Here is a 26,016-nt window from a genome sequence, read left to right as displayed (position 1 = left end):
AATTTTAAATTTAAAATAAATAGTATCCAACGAAAACTAAACGTACGATATACGCTGAACCGTCATAATTACTTGATCCTTCGGATCCCTACAAAAAGGAACAGGTTCCTATATCTTTATATAATCATATAATTTGACTAAAATAAAAGGCTGGTCCGTTGCCTTCTGGTAATCTAGCATCTTAATCCATCCGTCAAATCTCTACCCTCCCTTTTTTCTCTCTGAAAAAATGTCTGAGGTCCCAACACCAAAAATTACAGAAAAGGACAAGCCTTCTTCTTCCTCAGCCACTTCAGCTCACCAGCAACGACTCCTCTCTCTCCCCGCCAATGGGTCTTCTCTCTCATCCCCCGCCTCCGCTCCAAAGGCTTATCCTTCACCCACAGCAACGTATGAGGAAGTCGTTCAAAGCTCCGACCTTTTCTTGGAAAAGCTGAAGGAGTTTCACGATTCGTTCAGAACCAAATTCATGTACATTTTGGGTTTTGTCCCTTTTGTGAAAGCTTTGATTTTGTATATTTGGGTCGTTTGGTGAATTGGGTTGTGTTTGTTTTGCTGCTTTGGGTCTTTATATGTTGGCAGAATTGGAAAATTATATGTTTGTATTGACATTGAATTTGCATGTTGCTACTTCAGTTGACTGGTTTGATCAATTCGTGTAATTTGGCTCGGTTCGTTTTTCTTACAACTTAGATTTCGTTTTGTTGGGCTGTTTGATGAATTGGGTTGTTTTTGTTTTGCTATTTTGGGTCTTAATATGTTGGAATAATTGGAAAATTATATATTTGTGTCGTGTTTTTATCTTTTCATTGCCTCACTTGGACTACTTGGATATAACGGAAGACATGAGACAAAACTGAGCGTGGCGTTCTAGGATTCATATAACCGACCCCGCTAAGTGAGATAAGGCTTTATTGTTGTTGTCTTGCCTCACTTGATATACTTACATTGTTTTTGCATGTTGCATACTTCAGTTGACTGGTTTTAATCAAAACTATGTTGCCTATTCCTCGGTTTGAATTGATTGAATGGCGACTGACTGAAAAATTTGGACTGCGTTGTACACATTGTTTCGGGTATTTTTAGCAAATTCAGGATATTTTTTTTTTGGGATTCTAGAAGTTCAGTAGAATGCTGATATCAAATTTATATCCCCTGCGGTGCCTCTCTCTATTTGAGTTTGAGTTAGGGATGGTGGACAATGAGCAATCCCGAGATTTATCGCAATGCAATTCATCATTTCCACAGACCACCTATTATACTGGCTCATGTTATCCTTCTTTTTTCTTTGCCATTAGTAAGATTATTGTTTCTTACCAAGATCTGAGTTTGTCATTCTCGAGAGATGCTTCATTCAAGAAAATTGGAATTTCCCAAATCTTCATTAGTCGTCGTTTCCTTTTCATAACTTTAATAAATGGGGATTTGATTTTCTTGGATGTCTACTTTTGAGCTGAAATTTTCCATGTATGCAGCATTACTACACCAAAAACAGCACCATGTCGTGGGGAAATTAGGGCTGTTTCCTTTTTGAGGATTTAAGAATTGCTAATTTATTTTAGTATGCTATCTTTTGATGTTGGTATTTTTTAGCTGTTATAACCTTATATTTCTTCATTCTTATTTTGTGGTCATGGAAACCTAGTTTCCATGTTGCGATATTAATGCGTCTTCAATTGCTTAGTTTATTGCTTATCCTTGTGAATTTGCATTTGGTTTTGATACCTTACAGAAGCATAAATAGGCTTTTTTGGTAACTAGGAAATGTTATCAGTGATGGTTGGTGAAATCCTGAAACTGGGTCATTTTATGAGATGTCTGAAGGTATTCCTTCATTAGTATTGAAGTAGGGTAGTTTGAAGGATACAGTCTAAGGCGTGCAGAAATAAGCTGTTTATGAATGTGGACTTTGTCATGCCATGATTCCTTTTGTGCATCAGAAACCGTTCCTAAACTGCTGTGCTGATTGTATAACTTATTTCCTTTCATAGTTTTTAGGCATTGATGAAAACCTAGTTACGACGGCCTGACTTGAACAGGATCTGTCCTATAGGATCATATTTCTGAGTCCTTGAGTTCATGAAAATTTAGTGTAGAGTACAGAAAAAACGGAAAGTCCATGAGGATAAGATTAATGCTCTTTGTGCAGGATTCCTACTGTAGGAGGAAAAACTCTGGATCTACATCTCCTTTTTGTAGAAGTCACATGTCGTGATGGGCTTGAAAAGGTTCGTTCATTTTGCTTTTCTGTTTAATGGTTGTTTATATGAGATTCTTAAGCTGAGTTAAACTTATTGCCTATGTTAATCTTCATCCTTTTATTTTCTCCCTTATTTCGTGGAGCCATTCCAAAGTTCCTTTTTTATGTTTTGAATTTTATTTCACTTTAGATTTTCTTAAACTGGTTACAGGTGATTAGAGATCGCAAATGGAAGGAAGTGATCGCGGCCTTCAATTTCCCAACAACAATTACCAGTGCTTCGTTTGTCTTACGGAAGTACTACTTGTCTTTGCTGTATCATTTTGAGCAGGCCTATTATTTCCACAAAGAAGTTTATAGCATACCAGTGCTTGGTAATTGAAGACAGGGGTCCTTGTTGATTTTGTATGTTATTTCATTTATTTTATTGATTGGAAAAATATATGGTTTTCTTGTTTCCTTTTTGCCAGAGCCTCTAAGCAAGAACCTTTTCAATGGGTCAGCCACCATGGAGGAAGGTGCAAGTACAAACCAATTTCCAGGTCAGGGTAGGCTTAACCTCCATCTCGATGTTATGGTTCTAATAGTGGTTGCGCCAAACTAGTTGTAGAAGTAGAACCATATAACTATGAGTATGTTTTCTCCTTGGTGTCTACATTAAACTGCAAGTTTCCAGAAAACCTTTTATTTGCAATTGTAGAGTATACCTCCTGCTGACAATTCTCAGAAGAAATCGTATGAAACAATTCTGTAACTTCTTAAAGTTAGATAGGTGAATAAAAAAAATTCCTTGCTAGTGGTCAAGCTTTTCTGATGGCCCTTTTGAGATATCTTCGGGAAAGTTGCAATGAAGAAGATAAACAACATAGGAACTTCTATTAAGAAATATGGATGAACCACATTGTAAATTTTATTAGGGAATCCATCTTGTAACTTTATGACTTGCTATGAGGCTTTTACTTTCGTCTTTCTTATTCAGTATCATTATTTCCTAGTTACTTGACCTTATTGATAGCATCTAGTTATTTGATCTACAAGGCCATGAATTAATTGCAATATGGATATGTTTTCTCTATCTTATGTACAGAAAGCACAGAAGTGCAGCTTGGTTGTTCAATCATGGGAACCATTGATGGGAAATTTGACAGTGGATATCTGGCTACTGTCAACTTGGGTTCTGATGAACTGAAAGGTGTCTTGTATCATGCTCCTACATCTACATATGTTTCTCAGAGTTTTTCGGACATGCCTACTCGACAGAACCGAAAGAGATCCAGGTTGGCATTACGTGATCCCTTTCGGCCCAAGTCAAACAGGAGCGGTTACAATTTCTTCTTCGCTGAGAATTATGCCAGATTGAAACCTTTGTACTATGGGCAAGAGAGAGCCATCAGCAAAAAAATTGGGTATCTATGGAACAATCTCACAGAGGCCGAGAAACAGGTATACTGAGTTGGTGACAATTTTTTTTTTTTCTTCAGTTAGTCCTTTTTCGCCCGTAACGTCCCAAGCTAATTTCATCGTCGTATATGTGTGTTCCGGTATAGATCTAAGGTTTGAGAAGAAGTTTCACATGCTTGGGTAGAATTACTATTTTCATCTCCTTTTGTGTTGATTCTCAACACTTCTAACTTGCGGCATATTGGAAGTCTTCTTGAAGTGTTCATCATAACACTCCAGTGCTGCGGTGCAGGTTTATCAGGATAAAGGGATGAAAGACAAGGAGAGATACAGGACCGAACTGCTGGAATATAAATCTTCCTACAATCCTACACAGCAATAGCCTCCATGTTCGTTAGATAGGCAACTTGTTTCGTAGGCACCATTTTCCTCTCTTGTATGCCTTGTTGTAGTAGTCATCGTTGCCGGTATTTAACCTAGTTTGGTTTTCATTTTTCTTTGGTAAGGTTACCCCTCAGTATGCCCCATCCGCAGAAAAAAATTGCGGAAGGGGTGAAAGGGGGCAGCTCTTTGTAACATCTGTTGAATTTGCCTTCACTTTGGATTAGTAGGATTCCATTGCAGTGACGATCTTTGATAGTTCTTGATATTCAATGTAACAATAATAATTCTTGGAACTGCAGTCTAAAATCTAAGGGAGCTTATTTTCAGTCTTTAGCGTTCTACACAGCCCTCACACATATTCCTGATATCGGATTGAATAAATCAAATAGAAAACACGGTTAGGATTAAATAAGTGTGTAGGAGGACAAAACTTGGTTGTAATTTCCAAAATTTAAAGGTGGATTGAAAAGCACGGTTAGGATTAAATATGTATTGGACATTATGCAATGTTTACGAGCTTGTTTGAAAGTGCTTTTAAAATGATTGAATGCGTTTTTGGTGAAATTTATTTTGGGTTCCAAAAGTACTCTAAATGCATTTTGGAAGAAGTACCAGATATGTGATTGTTTAAGAAAGCACTTAAAGAGTTTTTTTATTATCTACTTGGATTTTTACTAAATATTGGTTTTAAAAACATTTTAATAAAAATGATTTTCAGTCATTTCAAAAGCACTTTCAATTCCAAACGACCCCTACAACACCTAACGGACGCAGATCACTACAATTGACTTTTGAGCTAGTTAGAATTATTTTTTATCTTGGGTTTCTATCCATTTTTAATCATCATCCAAGGGAATGTTAAACACAAAAGGAAAAAAAAAAAGAATCACGCCACTATCTCAAATTTATTGAGTGATATTTTAACCTAATCTAAATTGCAAGGAGAGGATCAACTAATACTATAATTTAGTGATATTTCTCTTTATTTATAAGTAAAATGTTTCATATTTGACTTACATAGATAGCGAGGGAGTATTGTAATTAAGTTAAATTTGATATCTAATTAATGGCTGATCTAGCCTAATCCCCCTCTCCTTAGAGTAAAATATATTGTAACAAAATTATAAAGAGAGGTAACCAAGTGGGATGAGGCAGTGCATTATCCTAGTCAACTTTGGCTATGCCAAGTCCTGCATTTTTTACTTTCAAATATGATTATTACTTGCTTTCTTAATCAACTAGAAATAAAACTATTGGCTTAGGAAATACATTTTAACGGAGACTTTTTACCTTTCATAACGTGGTAATACATATTTTACCTTAATTAATTAGTTGCCCTTCAAACAAACAAATTGTAAACATAAGTAATGATTTTCTTTTTGACACACAATATGATATTTTAATACAAACAGATAATACAATATGTGAATTGGAAAATTAGAGCTCTTAACCTCGTACATTGTACAACAAGTATAAAAAGCTAAACTATAGTTAGACGAAAGGCAGCTGCTTAGTACTACAATATAATGGTATTCTTCGATCTAGTTGTTCCTCTTCACTTGTAAGTGAGATGTCTTATGCTCGATTATTGTCAAAGGCAAATTTGAGCCAAATTATTGTCTATTGTGAGGTTTAGCCTACCCCTTCTCTTTCGTACGGTAGATAATATCGTTTGTTAAAAAAAAAATTAGACAAAAAGCTTGCTGGTCAAAGACTCAAATGTAACGACTTCCTTCACACATTTTCCTTCGTCAAAGCATTAAGTAGAGAATTTAAATTCCTTGCTCATAAAATTGGAAACATGGAGACCATTCAAAGGTTTGAAACCGCGTGGAAACAAAAGGATAGAAGAAATAAATTGGAAAATTTGCTCCTCTACTCACTTTCTTATTTGGACTCTAGTCATGTGTGGTGAGTGGTGAATGGTGGGAACATGAGAGTTGTACATCTCATGTAATTATACAATTGGAGAAACGTTTGAAAATAAAAAATTTTCACCACTTGTATATTAACATTTGGCGTACCATCATGTGTTTTGAGCACACTGAAAAATCTGGTGAATATGGTGGTGCGAGGTGTGAAAATTCACATGAAAGAGGATTAAAGGGGATAATAATGACATGCATTAACTTAAAGGATGGTGATAAGCACGGATTTTGAAACTAACCCAAGAGAGTTCCCACTTTGCTAGGCTTCTTGGCCTTTTTTAATTTCCTCTCCTTGATAGAGTAGGAAATCCTTTCGGGATTTTATTCTAAATAGAAAAATGAGATTTTTTAATATATGCTACGAATATCTTATGTATTGAAAATTTTAATCGATATATTATTGGTTAAAGATTCAACAATTAAAGTTGCAAAGGTTTAAAAATTTAGTTTATAAAGTACATCAAAGTATAGTAAAATTTTCATTACAAAATAGTGGAATAATTTATCATTGATTAACACTTATAAAAGGTAACACAAATAAGAAGAGAAAAAAAAAAACTCCTTAAAAAAAGAAGACAAAAAGCTAATTTTTGGGGTTGGAGGAATAATGAGAAAAGATTGTATCCTAAATTTTTGTGAAAACTGAGAGAATTCCGGATGATTGGCCTCGGAGTACCTTCCAAGGAAGATTAAAATTAAATTATAATGTAAGACAAAAATTAGAAAAAAAAAATTTAAAGGAGGAAATTCCAAAAACCCTTACTCTTTGGGGCAGGTATGGTTTATCGTTGTAAGCGGGCCTCCTAAATAGTCATAGTGGGATAGAAGAGAGTGGCACACTTCACACTAAAGAGTACTACCTAAACCTTCGTTTGGATGGAGTTTAATTTTTAATTTTTCATTGAACTCTTCTTATTTTTTGAAGGATCTCTATCAAAATTAGGATTGTTATGACCTCTTTGTCAATCCATAGTTTAAAGTTAATTTTGTGTTAACATTATAAAATATTGTACCAATAATATAAAGTAACAAAGATTTTATAGAAAATCTTAAGAGAGTTTGATTATCAGTTCCCTATTTTTTGTGCGGTGGTTTTATGGTTTTCAAACTTCTCAAAATTCTCATACTCTTCTTGGTCAGTGACTCAAAATTCCGTGAGAATTTGGAGATTCTGAAAGAACGGATTAACAGGCTTTGACAGTCAAATTGCCCATGAACCAAAACTCATACAAACAGCAGTTAAATCCCAAAATAATATTAATTAAAAAACCTGACAATATCTATAAAAATATAACAATTATAATTCTCATTCTATAACAATTTGGTGACTTGAAAGACCGAAGGCCTGCCTAACTGCCGCAGAATTTGTGAAGTCCTCTCTCTCTCTCCCCCCTCTCTCTCTCTCTTATCTCTTCTGGGTTTGTTTGTCTGCTCCTTTCCTTAGCTATTTTTCAACTCTAATCCTTTTTAATCTGATGACATCATTAGCTGGATGCCATAGAGTTTCCTTGTTTTCTTTCCCCTCTTAGAGTTCTTGATTATAGGGAGATCAGGATCTTCAGGACTTATAATTCCCCAAAACAAGATCATGATCAAAGTAGCCTAATTTTGCTTCTCAGCTAAGCTAACCTTTTCACATTTATATTTTCATTTATAATATATTTGCATATATATATATATATATATGTGTGTGTGTGTGTGTGTGTGTGTATAATCTCAATCTCCTAGTAGGGTTCCGCATGCTCACATCTGCTCCTTAGCTTTAGCTCCTTTCTACCAAAATCTTCTTTCTTTTCTTATTCCCCAAGCACCCAAAAAAAAGAAAATCTAGACGATCATTAAAATCCTCACTAGCTGCGGTTTCACACTATCATTAAATTTCCAAGCTGGGTTTTTTTTTCTCACATGGATATCGAACACCAAGAGACTAGGTTTCCACCACTAGCTGCCAGCGATCAGGAGCGAAAGCCCCCAAAGAAACTGAGCGCGGAAGAGATGGAGAGCAACAATGGAGGACTGTTTCTGAAGCTCAAGGTTGCAAAGCCGGAACCTTTAGGCCAAAACCCTCAAAACTTTTCTGCTGCTCCGCTGCCGGAATTTACCCGATTCTGCGAGGTCTGCCTCAAGGGTTTCAGCTCAGGTAAGGCTCTCGGAGGCCACAAGAGAATGCATGTTCAAGCTAACAAGGAATTGTTTAATCAGTCTCGCAAGAACACGATTTCATCAAAACCCAACAACTCGAAACCAAGAAATTCCAATGTTGGAAGCTCGAATGCTGGTGGGATTTTGGGGATTGGAGGAAATAGCAGCAGCATCAGCAATATGAAGCCTGTTTGTTACGTTTGCGGCAAGAATTTTCCGTCGATGAAGTCACTTTTTGGGCATATGAGGTCGCATCCAGAGAGAGAATGGAGGGGAATTCAGCCGCCTCCGACCGCCAAAAACAGCTCTTCTTCCACTGTGTCAGATGCTGTGCCTGATCAGAGTAATAGGAAAGCTCAGGAGGATCAGATTGAGTCTGATGAGACGTTTTTCAGGTCGAAAAGTTCGGTTCTTAATCTGTCCAAGACTCTGCCTAAATGGTCACAAACCGCAAGGAGAGGGAGGAAGAGCGGCAGCACCGGATTTGAGTCCGACTCTGACCAGTCCGTCTCCGGATTGGATTCGAGAAGTCCCAGGACTGTTGAAGAAGACGAAGAGCAGATGGAGGAAGCTGTCCATGATCTTTTGATGCTAGCTCAGGCCAATCCATTGGAAGGAGGAGGAGCTGATGAGACCATGTGTGAGGTCACCAACAGCAATTTCTTGATCACCACCAATCAGGACCGAGAGGGTGGACTTCCATACCACGGGTACACTGCACCTGCCACCGTGGGGTCCACAAACAAGAGGAAGGGAGCATCATCTGAGGTGAAGAGGAGCGATAAAAAAGGGTATGATGCATATGGCGGTGGGTTTGGTCAAGAAAAGTCAACGGTGAAGAATTTCTTGAAGCTTGGATTAATGGAGGAGGAAAATATTGGAAACCATAATAATATGGAGGATGAATTGTCAGACAGTCAGAATTCTGAGAGCATTGCGGTGGTGAGGAGGAAGAGGAGGAAGATGAAGTTGGTGGACTTGGAAGGAAGGCTGAGGTACAAGTGCAATCTCTGTGCGAAGTGTTTCCCGAGCCACCAAGCTCTGGGAGGACACATGTCAAGCCATAACAAGCTCAAGGGGATCACGGTGGCCCACTCATCAATGGAGGACCCGTCTGCATCCGCTGACGATCCGGCTGCTGAAGATAGGGTGCATGGTGATGAAGCAGAAAGAGTAGCACTTGATCATCAGCAGCGCCACCAGTGCAAAATCTGTAACAAGACCTTCCCAACAGGTCAGGCTTTGGGGGGTCATAAGAGGTGCCACTGGACTGGCCCCACTGAGCAGCAGCAGCAGCAGCAGGTGGTGGTGGTGGGTCCTTCTGAGCAGCTACAGCAGCAGCTGCAAGCTCATTCCAGTCAGACTATAGTAGGTGGTGGTGGTGGGGGAAAAGTTTTGAACTTTGACCTAAATGAGCTTCCACCAATGGAGGAGGATAACCAGGAAGGTGCAGGTACAGGTTATCAGTATGGTGGGGCAGCAGCAGCTGGATGTTCAACTTCTTCTTATAATTCAGTTACTAATTAGCTAGCCAGCTGAAGAATCTGAGGTTTTCTATCTTCTCCTCTCAGTCTCTGGCTAGCCGATATTTTTTTAAGGGTTTTTGGATAGTTCAGTTAGTTCTTGTCCTTTAGTCTTAGATACCCTACTGCTCTTTCCAGTTTGATCAAAGTGGGGTCCATTCCCATTGGCTTTTTGGGTTAATTTTCCTCTTGTAAAAAAGCATGATGATATGGTCTTCTCAAGGTTTTTGCTTTAGTGGAAGGAGATTTCCAATATCCAAATGGTCCTATTGGGAGGAAGATGATGTAAAGAATCTGCAGGACTTCTGCATACATACAGTGTTTCTTTTTGGTTAAATTAGTTTCCCTACTTTCTCTTCCATTAATTTTCTTGTTAGAATTCAATTGTTTGATTCCATAAGTTTAAAGTTTCAAATTAAGCCTTTGGTAATCAAATCTCAAATGTAGGTGCCCTTCTGGATGGAGGGATATCAAATTTACAGGATTTATATCACATTAATATACAGTTAAGTTGTTTATCTAGACTAAAACATGTCATATATATTTTGTCGAGATTTAAAATAAAAGATCTGGACAAAAACAAAATGATTAGAAATGATTCCTCGCATATAATTTATTTCAAATTTATTGGTCTATTAAACATATTCCATACAATGTTTTCCAACTTTTGTAGATAATTTACCAGCTGCGCATTGTCAAATTCAGATCCTTTCTTTCAGTTGACTCCATTTAGATGGAATCTTGATTTTGATTTGTTTAATTGTGACATCTAACATTGAGTATATAGGGCCAGAACAAAGGAGTCATTTCTTTATGAAGTCAAGAGATTTCTCTACCCAGTGGAGGTTTTCCTCATCAACCCAATTTGCAAGAATCAACCTTTTTTTTTTCCTGTTCAATGCTTATTTTTTGTTTTTAAGAAAATTAATTAAGCATATAAAGTTTTCTTTGTGAGATTTAAGAGAAGCATCTAACAAATCTCCAAAAGCAACTTGTTAGTGTTTGGGAATTTGGTGTGTATTTCCACATAAACTAGAGGGGGGAAAGGGGGTCTGTTTTGTAAAGGTCATTGTGTACTGATAGAGATGTAGAATTTTTTCCAAATCACCTAATTTAATTGCAAAATCAACAAAGATGAAGCAACAGGTTACTAATAGTCTAATAGTCTAAACATTGATTTGTCTAATCACACAATTATTAGTTCCTCTCCAGCTTAAGCTTTTACCATCTCTTCTCACTTTGTGACCAGGTCAGCAAAAGAATAATAAGACAACAGTTAACTCAAGTGTCTAAATTCAGTTATTTAGTTTTGCAAAGGAATTGGTATATTAGTTGTGTATATGGTAACTTGTATTTTTCACATTAGCATTGTAAGTAAAACGTCTCTAAAGTAATACCTTATAATGGACTAACATTCTTAAAGTCATAAAAGATTCTGGACTGGTTATGTATTAGAATAAACTTCATATTGTAATAAGTTATAATTTTTCTTGACCTTATGTTAAGGAAACACGCCTCTACATAGTTATAATTGTCACTAAGTACAAAATATGCAACAAATTAAATCCTTGGAGCGTCCAAGGAATCCTATTTAGGAAATACATAATTCATTAAGGATAAATAAGTCAATAAATAATATTTCAGTTATGTATTAGAATAAACTCCATATTGTAATAAGTTTTAATTTTTCTTGGTCTCATCTTAAGGAAACACACTTTCACATAACAAAAATTTGCAAGGAATCCTATTTAAGAAATACAACATTCATTAATGGTAAATAAAGAAATAAATAATAATTTAAGCTATATCTCCATTAAGCAATAACCTCCTTAAAATTATAAAATTGGTTCAGTCTCAACCGTATAACTTTAGAGAGGTTTTACTGTATATAATTTCATAAGTTTTATATCATCATGCTCCTGAAATTTCTTTCGTCAAACAATATCGAAAGATACAATGTTATAATGTTTACATAATGGTAAATTTAAATCAGTAATATTAGGTTGATGTTGGTCAAATTCTATAGTTTAAATTCACGATTAAACAATATAAACATCTGTCACACAAAAGAATGTTAAATCCCATAGCTAGTTATTTGTGTATAGTACTCATAATTCATTTGCATTGAAGGATGCTTTGTATTTAGGGTAGAAGAAAATAGAAAGGATAAGACTCAACTGTTTCATTGACGATTTCTTGTGATCTCAAACTTTCTATACTATCATTTTTTACTTTTATATCCCTTGGCACTTTTCTCACGCCAACCGCAAAACAGACATGCACCACCCTACCAATGTAACGTGCGCTTTCGTGCCTTTATGTCGTTGGTACTAGGATACACTCACACGCATATTTTATTAACTTTGGATTAATTAATTTTTAATTATAAGAAAATTATATTTAAAGCGAAATCATGCACATGGTTCTTTTCATACCTTGTTTTGGACTTTTGGTGTGATTCTGTACATTGTTTCACCTTACAGAAGGTGGTGTTCATATCTTAAAATGGCTTATATGTCACTATAATTAATAAAGATGAATTCACTTTGGAACATTTATACAATATACCTAGAAAGTCATGAATTGGTCCAACATTAGTGGTTGCTAATTATGCAGCTCTAGTATTTTCTTTCTTCTCTTAAACAAGAACCAATTGATGGCTTCGTCACTGCAGTCCATTATGTTGGGGGCCGGAAAAACTCACAGTGGCATTTCATCCTCCTCCTGACCACTATCGTGTGATTCATCAACTTCAAGAATCGAACTAAGGACGTGATGTGTAGAATACGATCCTGAAATTCGTCTTCAACTACTGAGCCACACCATCATGGTTGTAGCTCTATAGTATTTTCGAAATTGACACTTTTTCACAATTACTGCAAATTACTAGATGGACAGAACCATATTTGGTTAATCAAACGTTCGATGTTGTAATTGATATGCATTACCATTTTCACTTTGAGAAATGCATCTATATCATATTTCACATTTACTTGCTATATTCCAAATGCATTTTTTAGACAAATTTCTTGCATACAACACGTGTATATGCATATTCATTTTTGAAATAATCAACTCTTATGATGGTCAAGAAATTAAATATTATAATAGATGTGGTGTTGTATTCAAGAATTTCTTCCTCGTGATGCATGATGTATTTATGATGAGTTCTACAGACATGAGATGTAATTAGTAATTCTGTTAATAGCGTAATTAGCATGCGTGTAAGGGTCACATTTACAATCTTAAGCCGTCTGGTCGTGCATTGTATGGGTAATTTTAATTAATTGATACTTGTTAATGAGTTGTCATGCATTGCACTATAAGTCTATATCAGATAAAGCTTGAATCTAAATTCATAATCTTACATATGCAATTTACAATCCGTGTATACACAAAAATTAATGAACTATTATTTAGCATAACAACCCACCAAAAAATCTTAGGGATTGTTTGGTATTCTATTAAAAAAAATTCATCATTTCTCAAGACATTTCTAAGAAGATTTCTTGAAAAAAAATTTCAAAAAACTCTAAAACTTGTTTGGTATGATATTTAAAATTGTTTTTAAATCTTAAACTTAAACTGGACAAAGAAATTAGAAAGAGAGGTGGTCGGAGAAGGGGGAGAAGGAAGAGAGAAAAGAAAACAAAGAGAGGATTGGGGGAGATATAGAAAAGGGAGGAAACAAAAGAAAAAGAAAAAAAAAGAAGAGAGAAAATGAAGAGAGCGGATCAGGTGAGAGAGAAAGAAAAAATAAGAGAAAGAGATAGATCTAGAGTGGGAGGGGAGGAGAGATAAGAAAAGAGTGAGTTTTAAGTATAAAAGCTCTAAAAACTCATTTTTAGTGTTTTTAGAGAAATTCAGTTTTTGAAAATAGTGGTACTAAACAAGTTTTGAAGGCCTAAAACTTGAAAAGTATTTTTAAGTTTAAAAAGTTAGATTCAAGTAAAGTACCAAACAAGCCCTCAAAATTTTAAATTATTTGTGGCCATTGTTTTTTTTTTTATCTTTTTTTATTTTTTTTGGTACAAAGGTAAACATTTCCATTACCAACAACCCAAGTTACACAGTTGGCCATTGTTTGGACATTGAAATTCTTGTGCTCTAGGTAGACCAAGCTCAAGTCTTTCCACATTCATATAATTGAACGGACAAATCAATTTTCTCCACATGCACTGATTATATTTTTCATAGAGGTAAACTCATCTATACAAATATATATAGTTTTTGTCAAATATTTCGACCAACAATGTGGTCAATTAAATATGTAAACATAACCGGATATTAGCTTAATATATATTATTGACTTATTCCGTCATGACTTGAGATTTAAAGGTCCGTGGTGGTTTAACATGGTATAAGAGCTTCGGTTTTGCAAGAGATTATAAATTCAAAGCCTCCAATTTTTAATCTTACACTTCTTTCTGTTAATTATCTTCAAACTCAATAGAAACTTACAAGAGAGACAGTATTTGCTTGGTCTTTGAATGGAACGGGAACAAAAATGAGTTAGAGAAAAGGGAAATATATACAAATGACAATAGTTATAAACTTTTAATCAAGGCAATGATATATCAGAGGCAGAGGCAGAGGCATAAGACCTAGAGGAAACTTAACTATGTTAAGCTCCCCGTAATTATGTTTATGGTTTATACACGGCTTATTGTCTATGTTGCGGCAGAAAGATGCTTAAGTACTAGAGTGCTGGATTTGATACCGTCATGGTCGAGTAAACTATGCCCTAACTAGACTTAGTGTAAACATAATACAATAGAGATCAACTGCAGAATTTGTGTCCTTGGAAACATCTAAATCTAACCAAACGCACTACCTGTGTCATGCGTTATATATCATTGCTTGTACTTTGCACTTCTTCTTCAATTCCAATCTGTCTATGATCAACAAAAGTTTATAATATAATACGATGTATAAAGTTTTTTACTGTTAGATTTTTTTTGTAAAGTGTTCAATGAACAAAATTTGACGACCATGTGTATCTTGTACACGAGCATACAATTTTCGCCGGTTAGTAAATCTAACAGTCTTTTTTGTCTAATATGATGTTTGTTAGCAGCAGGGTAAATGTGTGTTTTGATTTCACCGGTTCAGTTGTGCATTTGTGCCGGACTAGCTGTTTTAACTTTGCAGCTCTTGGCACCGGATCCGTCTTTAAAACGGTTCAAATCACACTGGAAGGGTGTCGATGCAGTTAAAAGACTTGGAGATGTTCTTACCATTGTTGTTGTTGTTGCTGTTACGCCGGTTCTTTAGCTTCAGTTATGACTGTAATCAATTGGTACTTTCGTAATTTTTATGTGTGTATAATTTGGTCGTACAAACTGAGATTCATCTGTGGACTGCGCGACCGTGGGAAATTGGATCGTGAAGAGCACGGATGACTCACGTAACACGAAATGGATACTTGTGAACTCCAAGTCTTGTCTCGTTCTGCCCAGAAGTGCTTTTCAGAGAAGCATCTCCAAAGGAACCTCGAGTTAGGAGGCGTTATGTCAGCTTTTGGCAGCAATAATCGTGTGTTTTTCTATTTGTCACTACTAATTAAGCCATCATTTGGTTTTTTATTACAATTCAATTGTTGCTAATTTACATTATTTACTGAAAGAGTTGATTGCAAATATTAAATCAGGGGTTTCAATACTAAACCAACAAAAGCATACTTTTTGGAAATATGCGAATTAACACAAAAGTTCATTTCATTCACTATTAAATCCTATGGTTTTAATCATCGTAGGCTGGATTTTCTTTGCCAAAATCCAAAACTGCTCGACCCACTGATCGTTGTTCAAAACCAAAGACATTCAGTTGTAGTGAAAAACAACTTTATTTCTTTCTCATACATTATTCTTTCGAATGAACTGATATATCATCCAATACCTAGCATCTTATAATCTATTGACACGATAATGAAAAAACAACTGTAGTTGACAATACAACCGATCTCGATGCTCATACAAATAGGAACGAGTCAAGTTATTATTGAGCTTAAGACATTTGCCATCAAAACCAGCAATCCGTCATGTGACTTTCGTTGGATGCATTTGACTGGAATTCTCATTAGATTGTTCTACACCATCTAATATCTCGAGCTTCCAGGTGGCGGCCGTGGCTATAATAACATTAGCACTTTCATCATCATGTTTGAATTTTGAATGTACTAGAGAACTATTGGTGAAGACGATTTGATCAAGGCGAGAAGATTTGGTGAAGGGCGAGAGGCTGAATAACTTCAACGATAATATTGATACTTCATGGTTTTACAATACATTAGCATACAAGCCGAGTTCCATAAGAAAACTACTTACACACATATTTTAATTACAATAACAATAACAAAGCCTTTTCCCACTATGTGGAATCGTCTATATGAATCATAGAACGCCATTGCGCTCGATTCTGGCTACATAGTGCGCTACTTATGGGTGACGCCCTAGCTTTAGCGCGATTTCATTATGGATTCATTTTCATAAAGATTCGATGTAACCTAGAAGTGTCAGCTGTCAACTACCTGACGCCCTCCCCCTCCTCCTTTACACACAGATTTCAATTAAATATACAAAATCAACTCCTACCTAAAATAGGACTCCCAGAATCTCCTGTAATAGTTATGATTAATGTCCCAACATGCACTCGTCTTGGTCTGGTATTTTGTTGAGCAAAGTAAAGCCAGATGGGTGCCAGAAGACCTTAACTTATGTCTTAAACATCGTCAAGGAAGTTCACCAAAAAAATAAACATCGTCAAGGAACATCCGTTACAAGTGATTCGACGTTCCTTAAATTTCGACTCATAGAACAATCCACCAAACAAAATTGAAAACACGAAAATTACAGTTACGGAAGGTATAATACGCTATAAGCACTTGTATATAAGCAATCATTTTGAGATGCTTTTGTTCCTATGAAAGCAAAAATTACAACAATGTTACATAAAAACGTAAACAGAAAAACAAATGAGGAAGAAAAGGTTCTACACGATAAAAAGATCAAATTTAACCTTCAATATTTGCCTAAGGAGGTTGAGAATACACAAAAACAAAATGGCGTTGCTGGTCTCGTGCTCAGGTGGGTACAGCCACCCCTTGATGGGATGACTGCGAGAGAAACAAGAATATCGCCAAGCCCAGCAATATTAACTGAATAAAAAGACAAGAAGTAATCTTACAAAACCTCTTCTGGATGCTGAAAACCTCTTCGGTCTCTAAAATATCTCCGGATAATTTTCCCAACTCCATTGTTCGTTCCTTTAGCTTTGCGGCCCTAATTTCTACTTCTCCAAGCTTGTTCAGCATCTGTGTTTGTTCTCCAGCTAGTGCTTCTTGCTCATCAAGCAGTGCGATTTGGCCACCTGCAGCAAGTTTCAACCTCTGTGTGGAACTTTTAATAGCAATGAACTCAACCTGAGCTTCAATCACTTGCCTAAACACGCCATCAAGTTCAGCCTCTAGCTCTCGACTTTTTTCCTCCTCTAAACCTACAGTACTACCTGAATCTTCTTTTGCAGACTTGCTAACGTTAATCATATCTTCAAGTTCAGCAACCCTGGATTCTTTCACCTCCAGTATGGCTCTCGTCTCATCCAGCTTGCTTTCCAAAAGCTTCACATTTTCTTTCAAACTCAAGACCTGAGATTCCATGGACTTCGAAGAACTTTGTCCAATCTTATCAAAACCAAAATGGTCAGACAAGTTGGATTCATTGATTCCCGAATCACTTGAATAGATATCGGCAAATATACCACCACCATTAGAATCCGCTGACAAAGTTTCCTTCCCAATCTCCCCAAATTTCTGAACCTCTGCATGAACACACATGACTCCATTAATTTAATGTCCAAAATACGCCATAACAATATAGCAGAACCCCCAAAAAAGGAAAACACAACCAAAATTCATATTTCAGACAAAGCAGTCAAAAATAGCTTCAGCAGGAAACAAACCATCGCTAATAAGAAACACAGACAGCAATAAGTTAAGAAAGGAAGTAAACCGAAACTACTTTGAAAAGCAAAGCGCAGCCCATTAATCAAAGTCTCAATATGCAGACCACAATAAATGGGAATATTTTTGCTCACTACACTAAAGTGATGTGATGCTCACCAACCTAATGATTACTGTTGGATGAATTTGATTTAATCTATCTACTACACAAATCTCGAAATTTAAACTAATCTAACAGTATTTAATGAGGTGGTAAGCATTACCACCACTTTAGGGTGGTTAGCAAAAATGCACTCGTAGGAAGGGGGTTAAAACAATGAACCCACAAGAAATAAAAAGAAAATGATACAATAACCAAGATGGATGGAGCAAAAAGCAAACAATTCTAGTTTCTCGAACCAAGCCTTTAGTGTAAAAGAGGGAAAGAGAAACACGAAGTGCTATCACACTGCGACTTTTGAGTATAAAAAGAATGCGAGACAATAACTTCAATGATGATACAATGAGTTATGTTAACATCTGGGCTTCTCAAAATGTTTATGAATCCACCAGAAAGATTCAACAAATATAACACCCAGGAGGCACACAAAATGAGAGGTATTTCACAAACCCTTATTAAGATCCCCTAAACACATGAAAATTGAACAAACTTACATGTGTAAACATACAAACTTAAAAGAAGTACTCAAAAAATGACCAAAAGCTTTGCTTGCAGAACTACTACATCTATGCCCTGTATACCACTTGGATCCAACGATGGTCATTGTGTAATAAAGGTAGAGACTTGGACTTTTACAGAACAAAATTGACATGTTTAGCACAGACCACAGTTTTGCGAGATCAGGTTTTTCAAAATAATCTTTCTATGATTTTAATAGTTATTCTACTGGTTTCTACCCTATCCTGATCATCACAGGAAGTAGCTGAACAAAAAATTCTAATTAGGCAATAAACAATATGGATTCATCAAATTTATTGGAAGACCAACACGTGAAACGTCTGGAAAGCAGCAATACAACACAAAAACACCAACTTTATTTTGTAATTTTTTATATTTGAGCGGATTTAGGCAATCTAACCTTTAGCAAGTGCTTCTTGTACAGACTGGAGATTAAGGATAGACTCAACCAGTGGATCTTGATCTGTCAAGGACCTATGGATCTTATTCTTTCCTACTTTAGCCATCCACGGCAAGTCTGTCAGAAAGTCGCCCTGAGAAAAATCTTCAACATCTCCCACATTCTCTTTGCTATAACCAGTTTGAGCTTCTTCACTGTATTGTGGTTCACTTGCATGAACTTCATCACTGTCTTCTCCATCATGACTCATTGATCTTCCACTTTGCTTCCCATTACTACTCAAAATAGGACTCTGCATAAAGACAAAGTTGGAGCTTCTTGAGTCAGATTCCATGCTGGAGTAAGAGTTTTCCTTCTCAACTGTGCCCCTGTCTCCTCTATGCTTCTTACTACTCTCAGCTTGTGTCTTTCCCTGTTGAGCTTTTTGAGCTGAATTGCTCACACTCCTCCCGCTAGTACTCTTCATCTTGTTCTTATCCCACGCGTGCCCAAATGCTGCAGGGAGCTCAAACTTGGCCTTTGGAACACTGGCAGCTGTCGAAGACTTGCTACTACTGTTCTCAGAATCTGCGACAGCAGCAAATGCAGAACCCACAGCAAACCTAGAATCCGAACTTGAACCAGGAATGGCAAAGCTATCAGCAACTCCCACATTTCTCAACATATTCACGGATCCAACAGAAACATCACTATTATTACGCCTGATCTCAATGGGCCAGTTCTTTGGCTTAACTGGGTTTCCATTACCAGACAAACCCCGCTTCAAAACTTTACTAGAATCATCAACTGCATTGTCATGATCATCCTTGGCAAAATTTCTCTTAATTCTTTTCCACTTCCTTAAGCCGCGCCCTTTGACGGTTGGAGGTGACCCCCCAACGGGAGATTTGGCTGCCGGATGACTCGAATTCACTGCCTGTTCAGTGCCACCATCATTAACTCTACTATCTGCTACATTTCCAATCTCATTACCACATGACCCGTTGTTCCTAATCGAATTACTACTACCGTCATCGCCATCAGCAGCAGCAGAATCGGAAACTGCTTGTGGGTTTACTACAACATCTTCCACAGATTCATTTTCCAAATCCATAACATAGAACAATTTAGGGCTTTTCCCTCACCCCCAATTCAATCAGATCAAGAACAACTATCATTCCAACCCAGACCCAAAATCTAGCATTACAAAAAACTGAAATTAAATTTCGATCATGAACCTAAACATACTTAAATAAACGAAGAAATAAACACATTCAGAGAACCAAATCAAACGGCAGAGCAATTAAATCCCGAATAATTGAAAATTCAGAAAAATAAAAGAACGAAACTACGAATTCAAAATTTGGGATTTTGGGGAATTGGGAAACTTACCGTTAGAATTAACTGCCTGAAGCCTAGAAGAAGACGCAGGTAGGAGATAAATTCGAAGGGCATTGGAAACCCTAAATTGTGATCGGATTTGCTATTTTATAGCGATGAAAATTTAATTAGGAAAATTTAATTCGACTAATTATTAATTAACGGGAAAAAATGATAAAGGGGAGGATTAAATACGGGTGGAGGGAACGTGGGGGACACTGAGCATGGCCACATGCACGAGGGGTGGGCCCACCCTCCACCGCACACCATTGGCCACCGCTTGCCATCTGATGGGTCGGCTTCTTGTTGTTTTTAGAGCAACTTCACCCTTATCCACTTTGTGCCAGACCCAACCCATTTATCCACTTAATTGAACAGTAACAGACTCAATGAACAGTAATAGAGCAAAGCATCTTCATCCCAAAAAAAAATGTGCTGGTACCCAATCCATTTAAAATATTAAATAATTTTTTTATAAAATAATAAAAAAAAATAGTTTTAATTGCAGATAGGATTTTTAACCAATCTCGTCACGCCACGTGTCATTATCCGAACGTACTATTTTTTGAATAGATTTTCGCTAAGATTTTCAACCAATCCCGACAACCCACGTGTCACTTCCTGTTTACAATAATTTAGGCAAGATTTCGATAAGATTTTTAACCAATCTCGTCACGCCACGTGTCATTATCCGAACGTACTATTTTTTGAATAGATTTCCGCTAAGATTTTTAACCAATCACGTAGTACCACGTGGCATTGTCCAGAACCTCATCTTCTTTTTTTTTGTCCATATAAACCCTACATCCCTACATCCATCCTCACACTAAACTCAATCTTTTTTTTTAGCTCAGAATTCTTCTTTATCGTTTTCAAATCTTGAGTTCTTACAATGTCTTCTTCAAAGAGGAGCGTATAAACAGTTGCAAGAGCAGCATAAAAGGTTGTTGGCACAACAGGAAGAATTGGTCAATCTTGACCAAGGTGGAGGTGGAGATGAGGCCTTCGCAATGGAGGAGGATGAGGATGATCACCATAGAAGGCGGAGGGCCTCACATTCCCGCCGTATCATGGAAGCTATGGGTCAGATAGCCAAATCCGGACGTGCGGCAAACATCGATAGAAGAAGGGAAAGACGAGGTAAAGATCTCTTGGAATATTATTTTATTCCCAACAGCGTTTACCCTGATCATGTTTTTAGACGTCGTTTTAGAATGCAACGAAGTTTGTTCGCTAAAATCATGAGTGATGTTTGCAACCATGATCCATATTTTGTGCAAAAAGAGGATGCTTTTCATGTTCTAGGTCTTCTTCCTGAGCAAAAAATTACAACTGCCTTGCGAATGCTTGCATATGGAGCATCTGCAGATCAAGTGGATGAGATCGCAAGGATGGGAAAAACAACAGTTCTGGAGTCCCTGATGCAGTTTTGCTCTGCAATTGAAGCCCTCTACACCAATGAGTACTTTCGGCAACCCACGACAAGGGACATGCGAAGGCTTCTGAGGAAGGGTGAGATGCGAGGCTTCCCTGGCATGATTGGAAGCATCGACTGCATGCACTGGACATGGAAAACTGTCCAAGTGCATGGCAAGGAGCTTATGGCGACAGAAAAGGAGCCAAAAGCATCATTCTGGAAGCGGTGGCTTCTTTTGATACATGGATTTGGCATGCTTTTTTTGGTGTTTCAGGAGCTCAAAATGACCTAAATGTCCTTACCCAATCTCCAGTGTTTGACGAACTGCTACAAGGGCGTGGGCCGAGATGCACATATTGGGTTAATGGTAATAAATACGAGGGACCATACTACCTTGCAGATGGTATTTACCCAAGGTGGTCAACATTTGTCAAAACAATGCCACACCCGCAGAGTGAAAAAGAGAAACACTTCGCAAAGTGTCAAGAAGGGTGTAGGAAGGATGTCGAGCGTTGTTTTGGTATCCTGCAAGCTCGTTGGACCATTCTCAGGGCTGCAACTAGAATGTTTGATGTCGAGGCTCTTCGATCCATCATGATGACGTGTATTATTCTCCACAACATGATTGTTGAAGACGAGTATGATTATGATGTCGTCGATGAATACGAGCCGGATCCGATGAACAACTCAAGAACACAAATCTACTATGCTCATGACCGGACAGAAGATCCCGTGCAACACGAGCCGTTGGAACGGGATGGACGTTACAATGAATTGATCGTTCAACGATACACTTCATTGCAAGAGCCATACTGGCACATAGCCCGCCAGAATGACTTGATTGAGCATCAGTGGAGATTGCACGAAGGCGAAGATAATTAAAATAAGGCTTGTGGTTGAAGAATAAAGTGTATTGTTTTTTAAGTAATCTTATTTAGTGTGTTTGCTTTTTATTTTTAAGTTTAAATGGTGAGGTTATGTAATTTTATTTGGTGTTTTAAGTTTAAATGGTGAGGTTATGTAATTTTAAGTTTAAATGGTGTTTTAAGTTTAAATGGTGTTTTATGTAATTTTATTTGGTGTTTTAAGTTTACATAAGAAATTACATAAGAAATTAAATAAAGTTCTAAAAATAAATAAGAAATTACATAAGAAATTAAATAAAGTTCTAAAAGTAAATAAGAAATTACATAAGAAATTAAATAAAGTTCTAAAAGTAAATAAGAAATTACATAAGAAATTAAATAAAGTTCTAAAAGTAAATAAGAAATTACATAAGAAATTAAATAAAGTTCTAAAAATAAATAAGAAATTACATAACAAATTAAATAAAGTTCTAAAAGTAAATAAGAAATTACATAAGAAATTAAATAAAGTTCTAAAAATAAATAAGAAATTACATAAGAAATTAAATAAAGTTTGTGGAGTTAGGATATGTGGTGCTAGGATCTTGATTGCTAGGATTTCTGTAGCTGGAACCCCCTTGACTTGTTTCGACATCTCTTGCACGCCTCCTCCGCACGACATCTCTTTTTTCTGATGTCCAAAAATATTTTGAATTCGGAGACAGTCCTACTAGAGACTTGTTCATAGTGTCATGATCTGTTTGAGCCATCCTTTCTTCTCTAAGCATCTCATTCTCTCGATGAAGTGTTTCTCTAATCATCTCGTTCTCTCGATTAACTATTTCTCTTTGTCTCTCAGTCGCCTCATCACGAGCTTCAGTAGCTGCAATAATTGCTGCCAGGGCAGCAGCTTTTTCCTCATCTCTAGTCTTTTCCCATGCCATGTTCAGTTCACCTTGACGAGTAAGTTCCTCCATATATTTAGTGTAGTCATTTTTGGAAGAACTACCTTTTTTCTTTGATGCCTTTTTACCTTGAGGCCTGAGGGACTGACGAGTCAGTTGGGTCTCTGGCACTTGTTCAGGCATCCCTTCCGTGTCTTCAAATGTGTTGGCTTCTTGTTCGGGTGTCTCTGCTTCTGGCGAACTGTGTAGACCCATACCGTGCATGACAACTTCTGGACCGGTTGCCACAATTTTGTATCTAGGGCAATCTTTGACAATTTGCCAACATTCCCATTTGTTGAATGATTTGTTATGGTTCTTTGCATTGTAGAATGCTTGTGCTTGTAGTGTCTATAAAAATTACATAAAAATTACATAAGAATTGTGGAATGCATAAAAATTATATAAAAATTACATAAAAATTACATAAGTATTGTGGAATGCATATTACATAAAAATTACATAAGAAATTAAATAAATTAAAATATTGATGTGGGTGGAATGCATATAAATAAATAAAAATATTGTTACCTCATCCGCTAAACTTGTCCCACTACGCAAATTACCAGAAGCATGAGAGAGGGCGTTTTTCCAACAAGTAAAGGATGCGTTGAGTTTTTTCCAACGACCTTGAAGACCTTGACTAGATCTTGCATCTTTTCCATGTACATCGTTGAACGATTTCGTAATTTTACTCCACATTTCTCGCTTATCCATCTCATTACCCGTAATCGGGTCATGAGTAGTGCGAACCCAACATTCACACAATGTAACATCTTCACTGAACTTCCACGAAGTCATTTTTTTCTCTCAAAGTGTACAAAATATTCAAATGTAGAAAGTGTAGAAAGTGTAGAAAATATTGAAATGTGGTGTAAGGTGGAAGATGAGGGTTAGGTATTTATAGAAAAAAAAATTAATTTTTTAAAATTTTTCTGTATTTTTTAAAAAAATTTTGACATTTTTTAATTAATTTTTAATAAATTTTAATGTTGTAATTAATCTGGACCGTTGGATTTGAAAAATAATCAAATCCAACAGCCAACACACTGCCACGTGGCCAACGGTCAAATTTCTGACCGTTGGGCCTTTTTTTTTTTTTTAAATTTTTGGTGAAATAAACGTGGACCGTTGATCTGTGATCGGACGGTCGAATTTAAAAGTGAAATTTAAAATTTTTTTCCGTTGGAAATCCAACGGCCTACAAAAACTAACCGTTAGAAATCCAACGGCTCTGAGGAGGGCCACGTAGCCCTTTGACAGACTCAGTCCACTTGCCCTGCACTGTGGGCCCCACTGCTGCAGACGTTGTCGGCTACTCGCACCACTCCCGCGTGTTGTGCACGCGCCAGTGAAACGGACCGACCTCTGGGTCTGTCCATTTTGGGCTGGGCTCTTGACTGGCACGGGCTGGGTGCCAGCCTGTTGCACGGGTTGGAGCTGATTCACTTGGTGCTAGTCCATTTTCTTCACTTGGTGCCAGTCCATTGGGCATGGGCTGGAGTTGCTCTTATTGGTAATTTTGTTTTATGGTTTGCTTTGACTCTAAAACTTCGTTTCGGACAAAGATCTTGTAATTCAAGTAGTTATAAACGTTTACTTTGCACTTGAAGTTTTAAGTTCGAGTTTCTCCTCATTTATTATTGCTTCATTTAGCATTACAAACATGGATTAAGTTGGTATTATAGTAGTTTGGATTAAACTATAGCATTTGTTTAGGAAAATTATTTGACGTTCTTTCATTGTAAGGCTTGTTTAGAAGTGATTTTAACATGACTGAAATTATTTTTGGTGAAATATTTTTAATACTAATTCTAAGTAAAAATGTACGTGAATCTCGAAAAAATACTTAAAGTTCTTCTTGTAAGAAGCATATAACTGATGTTTACTACATAAAACACTTCAAATGCTTTTGGAATCCAAAAACATTTTCTATAAAAGAGTTTCTAATTATTTTAAAAATATTTTAAAACGAGCCCGTAGATATAGGGCTCGTTTGGATGTGTTTTTAAAATGATTGAAAGCGCTTTTAGAGAAAATATTTTTGGGTTCCAAAAGCATTTTAAGTGTTTTTTTCAAGAAGCATCAGTTATGTGTTTTTTAGGATTTACTAACATTTTCACTAAGGATTGTTTTCAAAAATGTTTTCATCAAAAAAGTTTTCAATCATTTTAAAAGTACATTCAAACGAACTCATATAAAATCAAGGTGCCAGCCACACGTAATCACTCCCTCTTTGTACTCGAGTTCGAATATCATTTTTCATAAATTATATCAGTTTTGAATCATTGTCCCCCATTAAAGATAAATTTTAGAATGGTAAAAATTTATAATCTTTTACTCAGTTTTATTTGAGTGAATTGTTATGCTCAGGATTGTATTTTCCATTCAATGACTGCAGAATCAAATGAACTGTGATTCGTGCATATCATCAATCTAAGGACTGGGTACCATATATAATACATTGTCATTAATTTAGTTTTAGTAATAAAAGGTGAACTTGTCGATCTAAACAGCTGCAAACGCGTCGTCATTCAAACCCACGTTAGGTTAAATTTTCATTTTCAGGCTCACATAGGAGAGTTTTTCAATATACCTGAAACACGAGGCAGTGCTATGTTACTGTAAGTGGAGGAAGTTTTTTTCAAGTGTTCCTCCACTTGTATATGACGTATGTGCCCGTGTCTCGGGCACTGGAGCTTCTAAAGGTATGCACTAACGTACTCTAAGAAGTAGCGAAGTCCTTCGTATTCCCAAATCCAAGACCAGTGCCACAGCTTTCTCTGCTGGAAGAACAAGCTGCAAAGCAACCAAAGGGTGGACGAAGCAAGACG

The 26,016-nt window shown here is 36.6% G+C and overlaps 3 protein-coding genes across 4 annotated transcripts; 2 read left to right on the top strand and 1 right to left on the bottom strand.

Annotated features, from left to right (window-relative positions):
• Positions 1-164: 164 nt before the first annotated feature.
• Positions 165-4,311, top strand: LOC103967570 (high mobility group B protein 10). 2 transcript variants are annotated; one of them, XM_009380837.3, is made up of 6 exons: positions 165-471; positions 2,150-2,228; positions 2,412-2,574; positions 2,671-2,748; positions 3,288-3,643; positions 3,894-4,311. In XM_009380837.3, the coding sequence occupies exons 1-6, from the start codon at positions 230-232 to the stop codon at positions 3,981-3,983; spliced, it is 1,008 nt and encodes a 335-aa protein (XP_009379112.2). In that variant the 5' UTR covers positions 165-229; the 3' UTR covers positions 3,984-4,311. The 2 variants fall into 2 exon arrangements, with proteins under 2 accessions (XP_009379112.2, XP_009379113.2); XM_009380838.3 differs by having other exon boundaries at positions 167-471; positions 2,671-2,742.
• A 3,060-nt stretch (positions 4,312-7,371) lies between these two features.
• LOC125470437 (hypermethylated in cancer 2 protein-like) lies at positions 7,372-9,915 on the top strand. The gene has a single exon (XM_048569459.1). The coding sequence runs from the start codon at positions 7,819-7,821 to the stop codon at positions 9,580-9,582; it is 1,764 nt and encodes a 587-aa protein (XP_048425416.1). The 5' UTR covers positions 7,372-7,818; the 3' UTR covers positions 9,583-9,915.
• Positions 9,916-16,437: 6,522 nt separating this feature from the next.
• Positions 16,438-20,149, bottom strand: LOC103967569 (WPP domain-interacting protein 2). Its single transcript, XM_009380836.3, has 3 exons — positions 19,989-20,149; positions 18,618-19,793; positions 16,438-17,396 (listed from the first exon to the last, which is right to left on the bottom strand). Exons 2-3 carry the CDS (start codon positions 19,708-19,710, stop codon positions 16,660-16,662), a joined length of 1,830 nt encoding a protein of 609 aa, XP_009379111.2. The 5' UTR covers positions 19,711-19,793; positions 19,989-20,149; the 3' UTR covers positions 16,438-16,659.
• Positions 20,150-26,016: the final 5,867 nt, after the last annotated feature.

Source organism: the organism of the source record quoted next, unplaced genomic scaffold (genome assembly GCF_019419815.1).
Source record: "Pyrus x bretschneideri cultivar Hongxiangsu unplaced genomic scaffold, Pyrus_bretschneideri_v1 Contig5, whole genome shotgun sequence".
NCBI classification, from domain to species: Eukaryota; Viridiplantae; Streptophyta; class Magnoliopsida; order Rosales; family Rosaceae; genus Pyrus; species Pyrus x bretschneideri.
Note: the sequence above shows the minus strand (reverse complement) of the source record. Positions and strands in the feature narration are given on the sequence as shown.

Bases quoted from the DNA above. Each gene is read 5' to 3' on its own strand.
- LOC103967570 (XM_009380837.3), top strand. From the start codon at position 230: ATGTCTGAGGTCCCAACACCAAAAATTACAGAAAAGGACAAGCCTTCT. The intron at 2,575-2,670 runs GTAATTGAAGAC...CCTTTTTGCCAG, and splicing joins TTATAGCATACCAGTGCTTG to AGCCTCTAAGCAAGAACCTT. The intron at 2,749-3,287 runs GTAGGCTTAACC...TCTTATGTACAG, and splicing joins AAACCAATTTCCAGGTCAGG to AAAGCACAGAAGTGCAGCTT.
- LOC125470437 (XM_048569459.1), top strand. From the start codon at position 7,819: ATGGATATCGAACACCAAGAGACTAGGTTTCCACCACTAGCTGCCAGC.
- LOC103967569 (XM_009380836.3), bottom strand. From the start codon at position 19,710: ATGGATTTGGAAAATGAATCTGTGGAAGATGTTGTAGTAAACCCACAA. The intron at 17,397-18,617 runs GTTAGATTGCCT...GTGTTCATGCAG, and splicing joins ACAAGAAGCACTTGCTAAAG to AGGTTCAGAAATTTGGGGAG.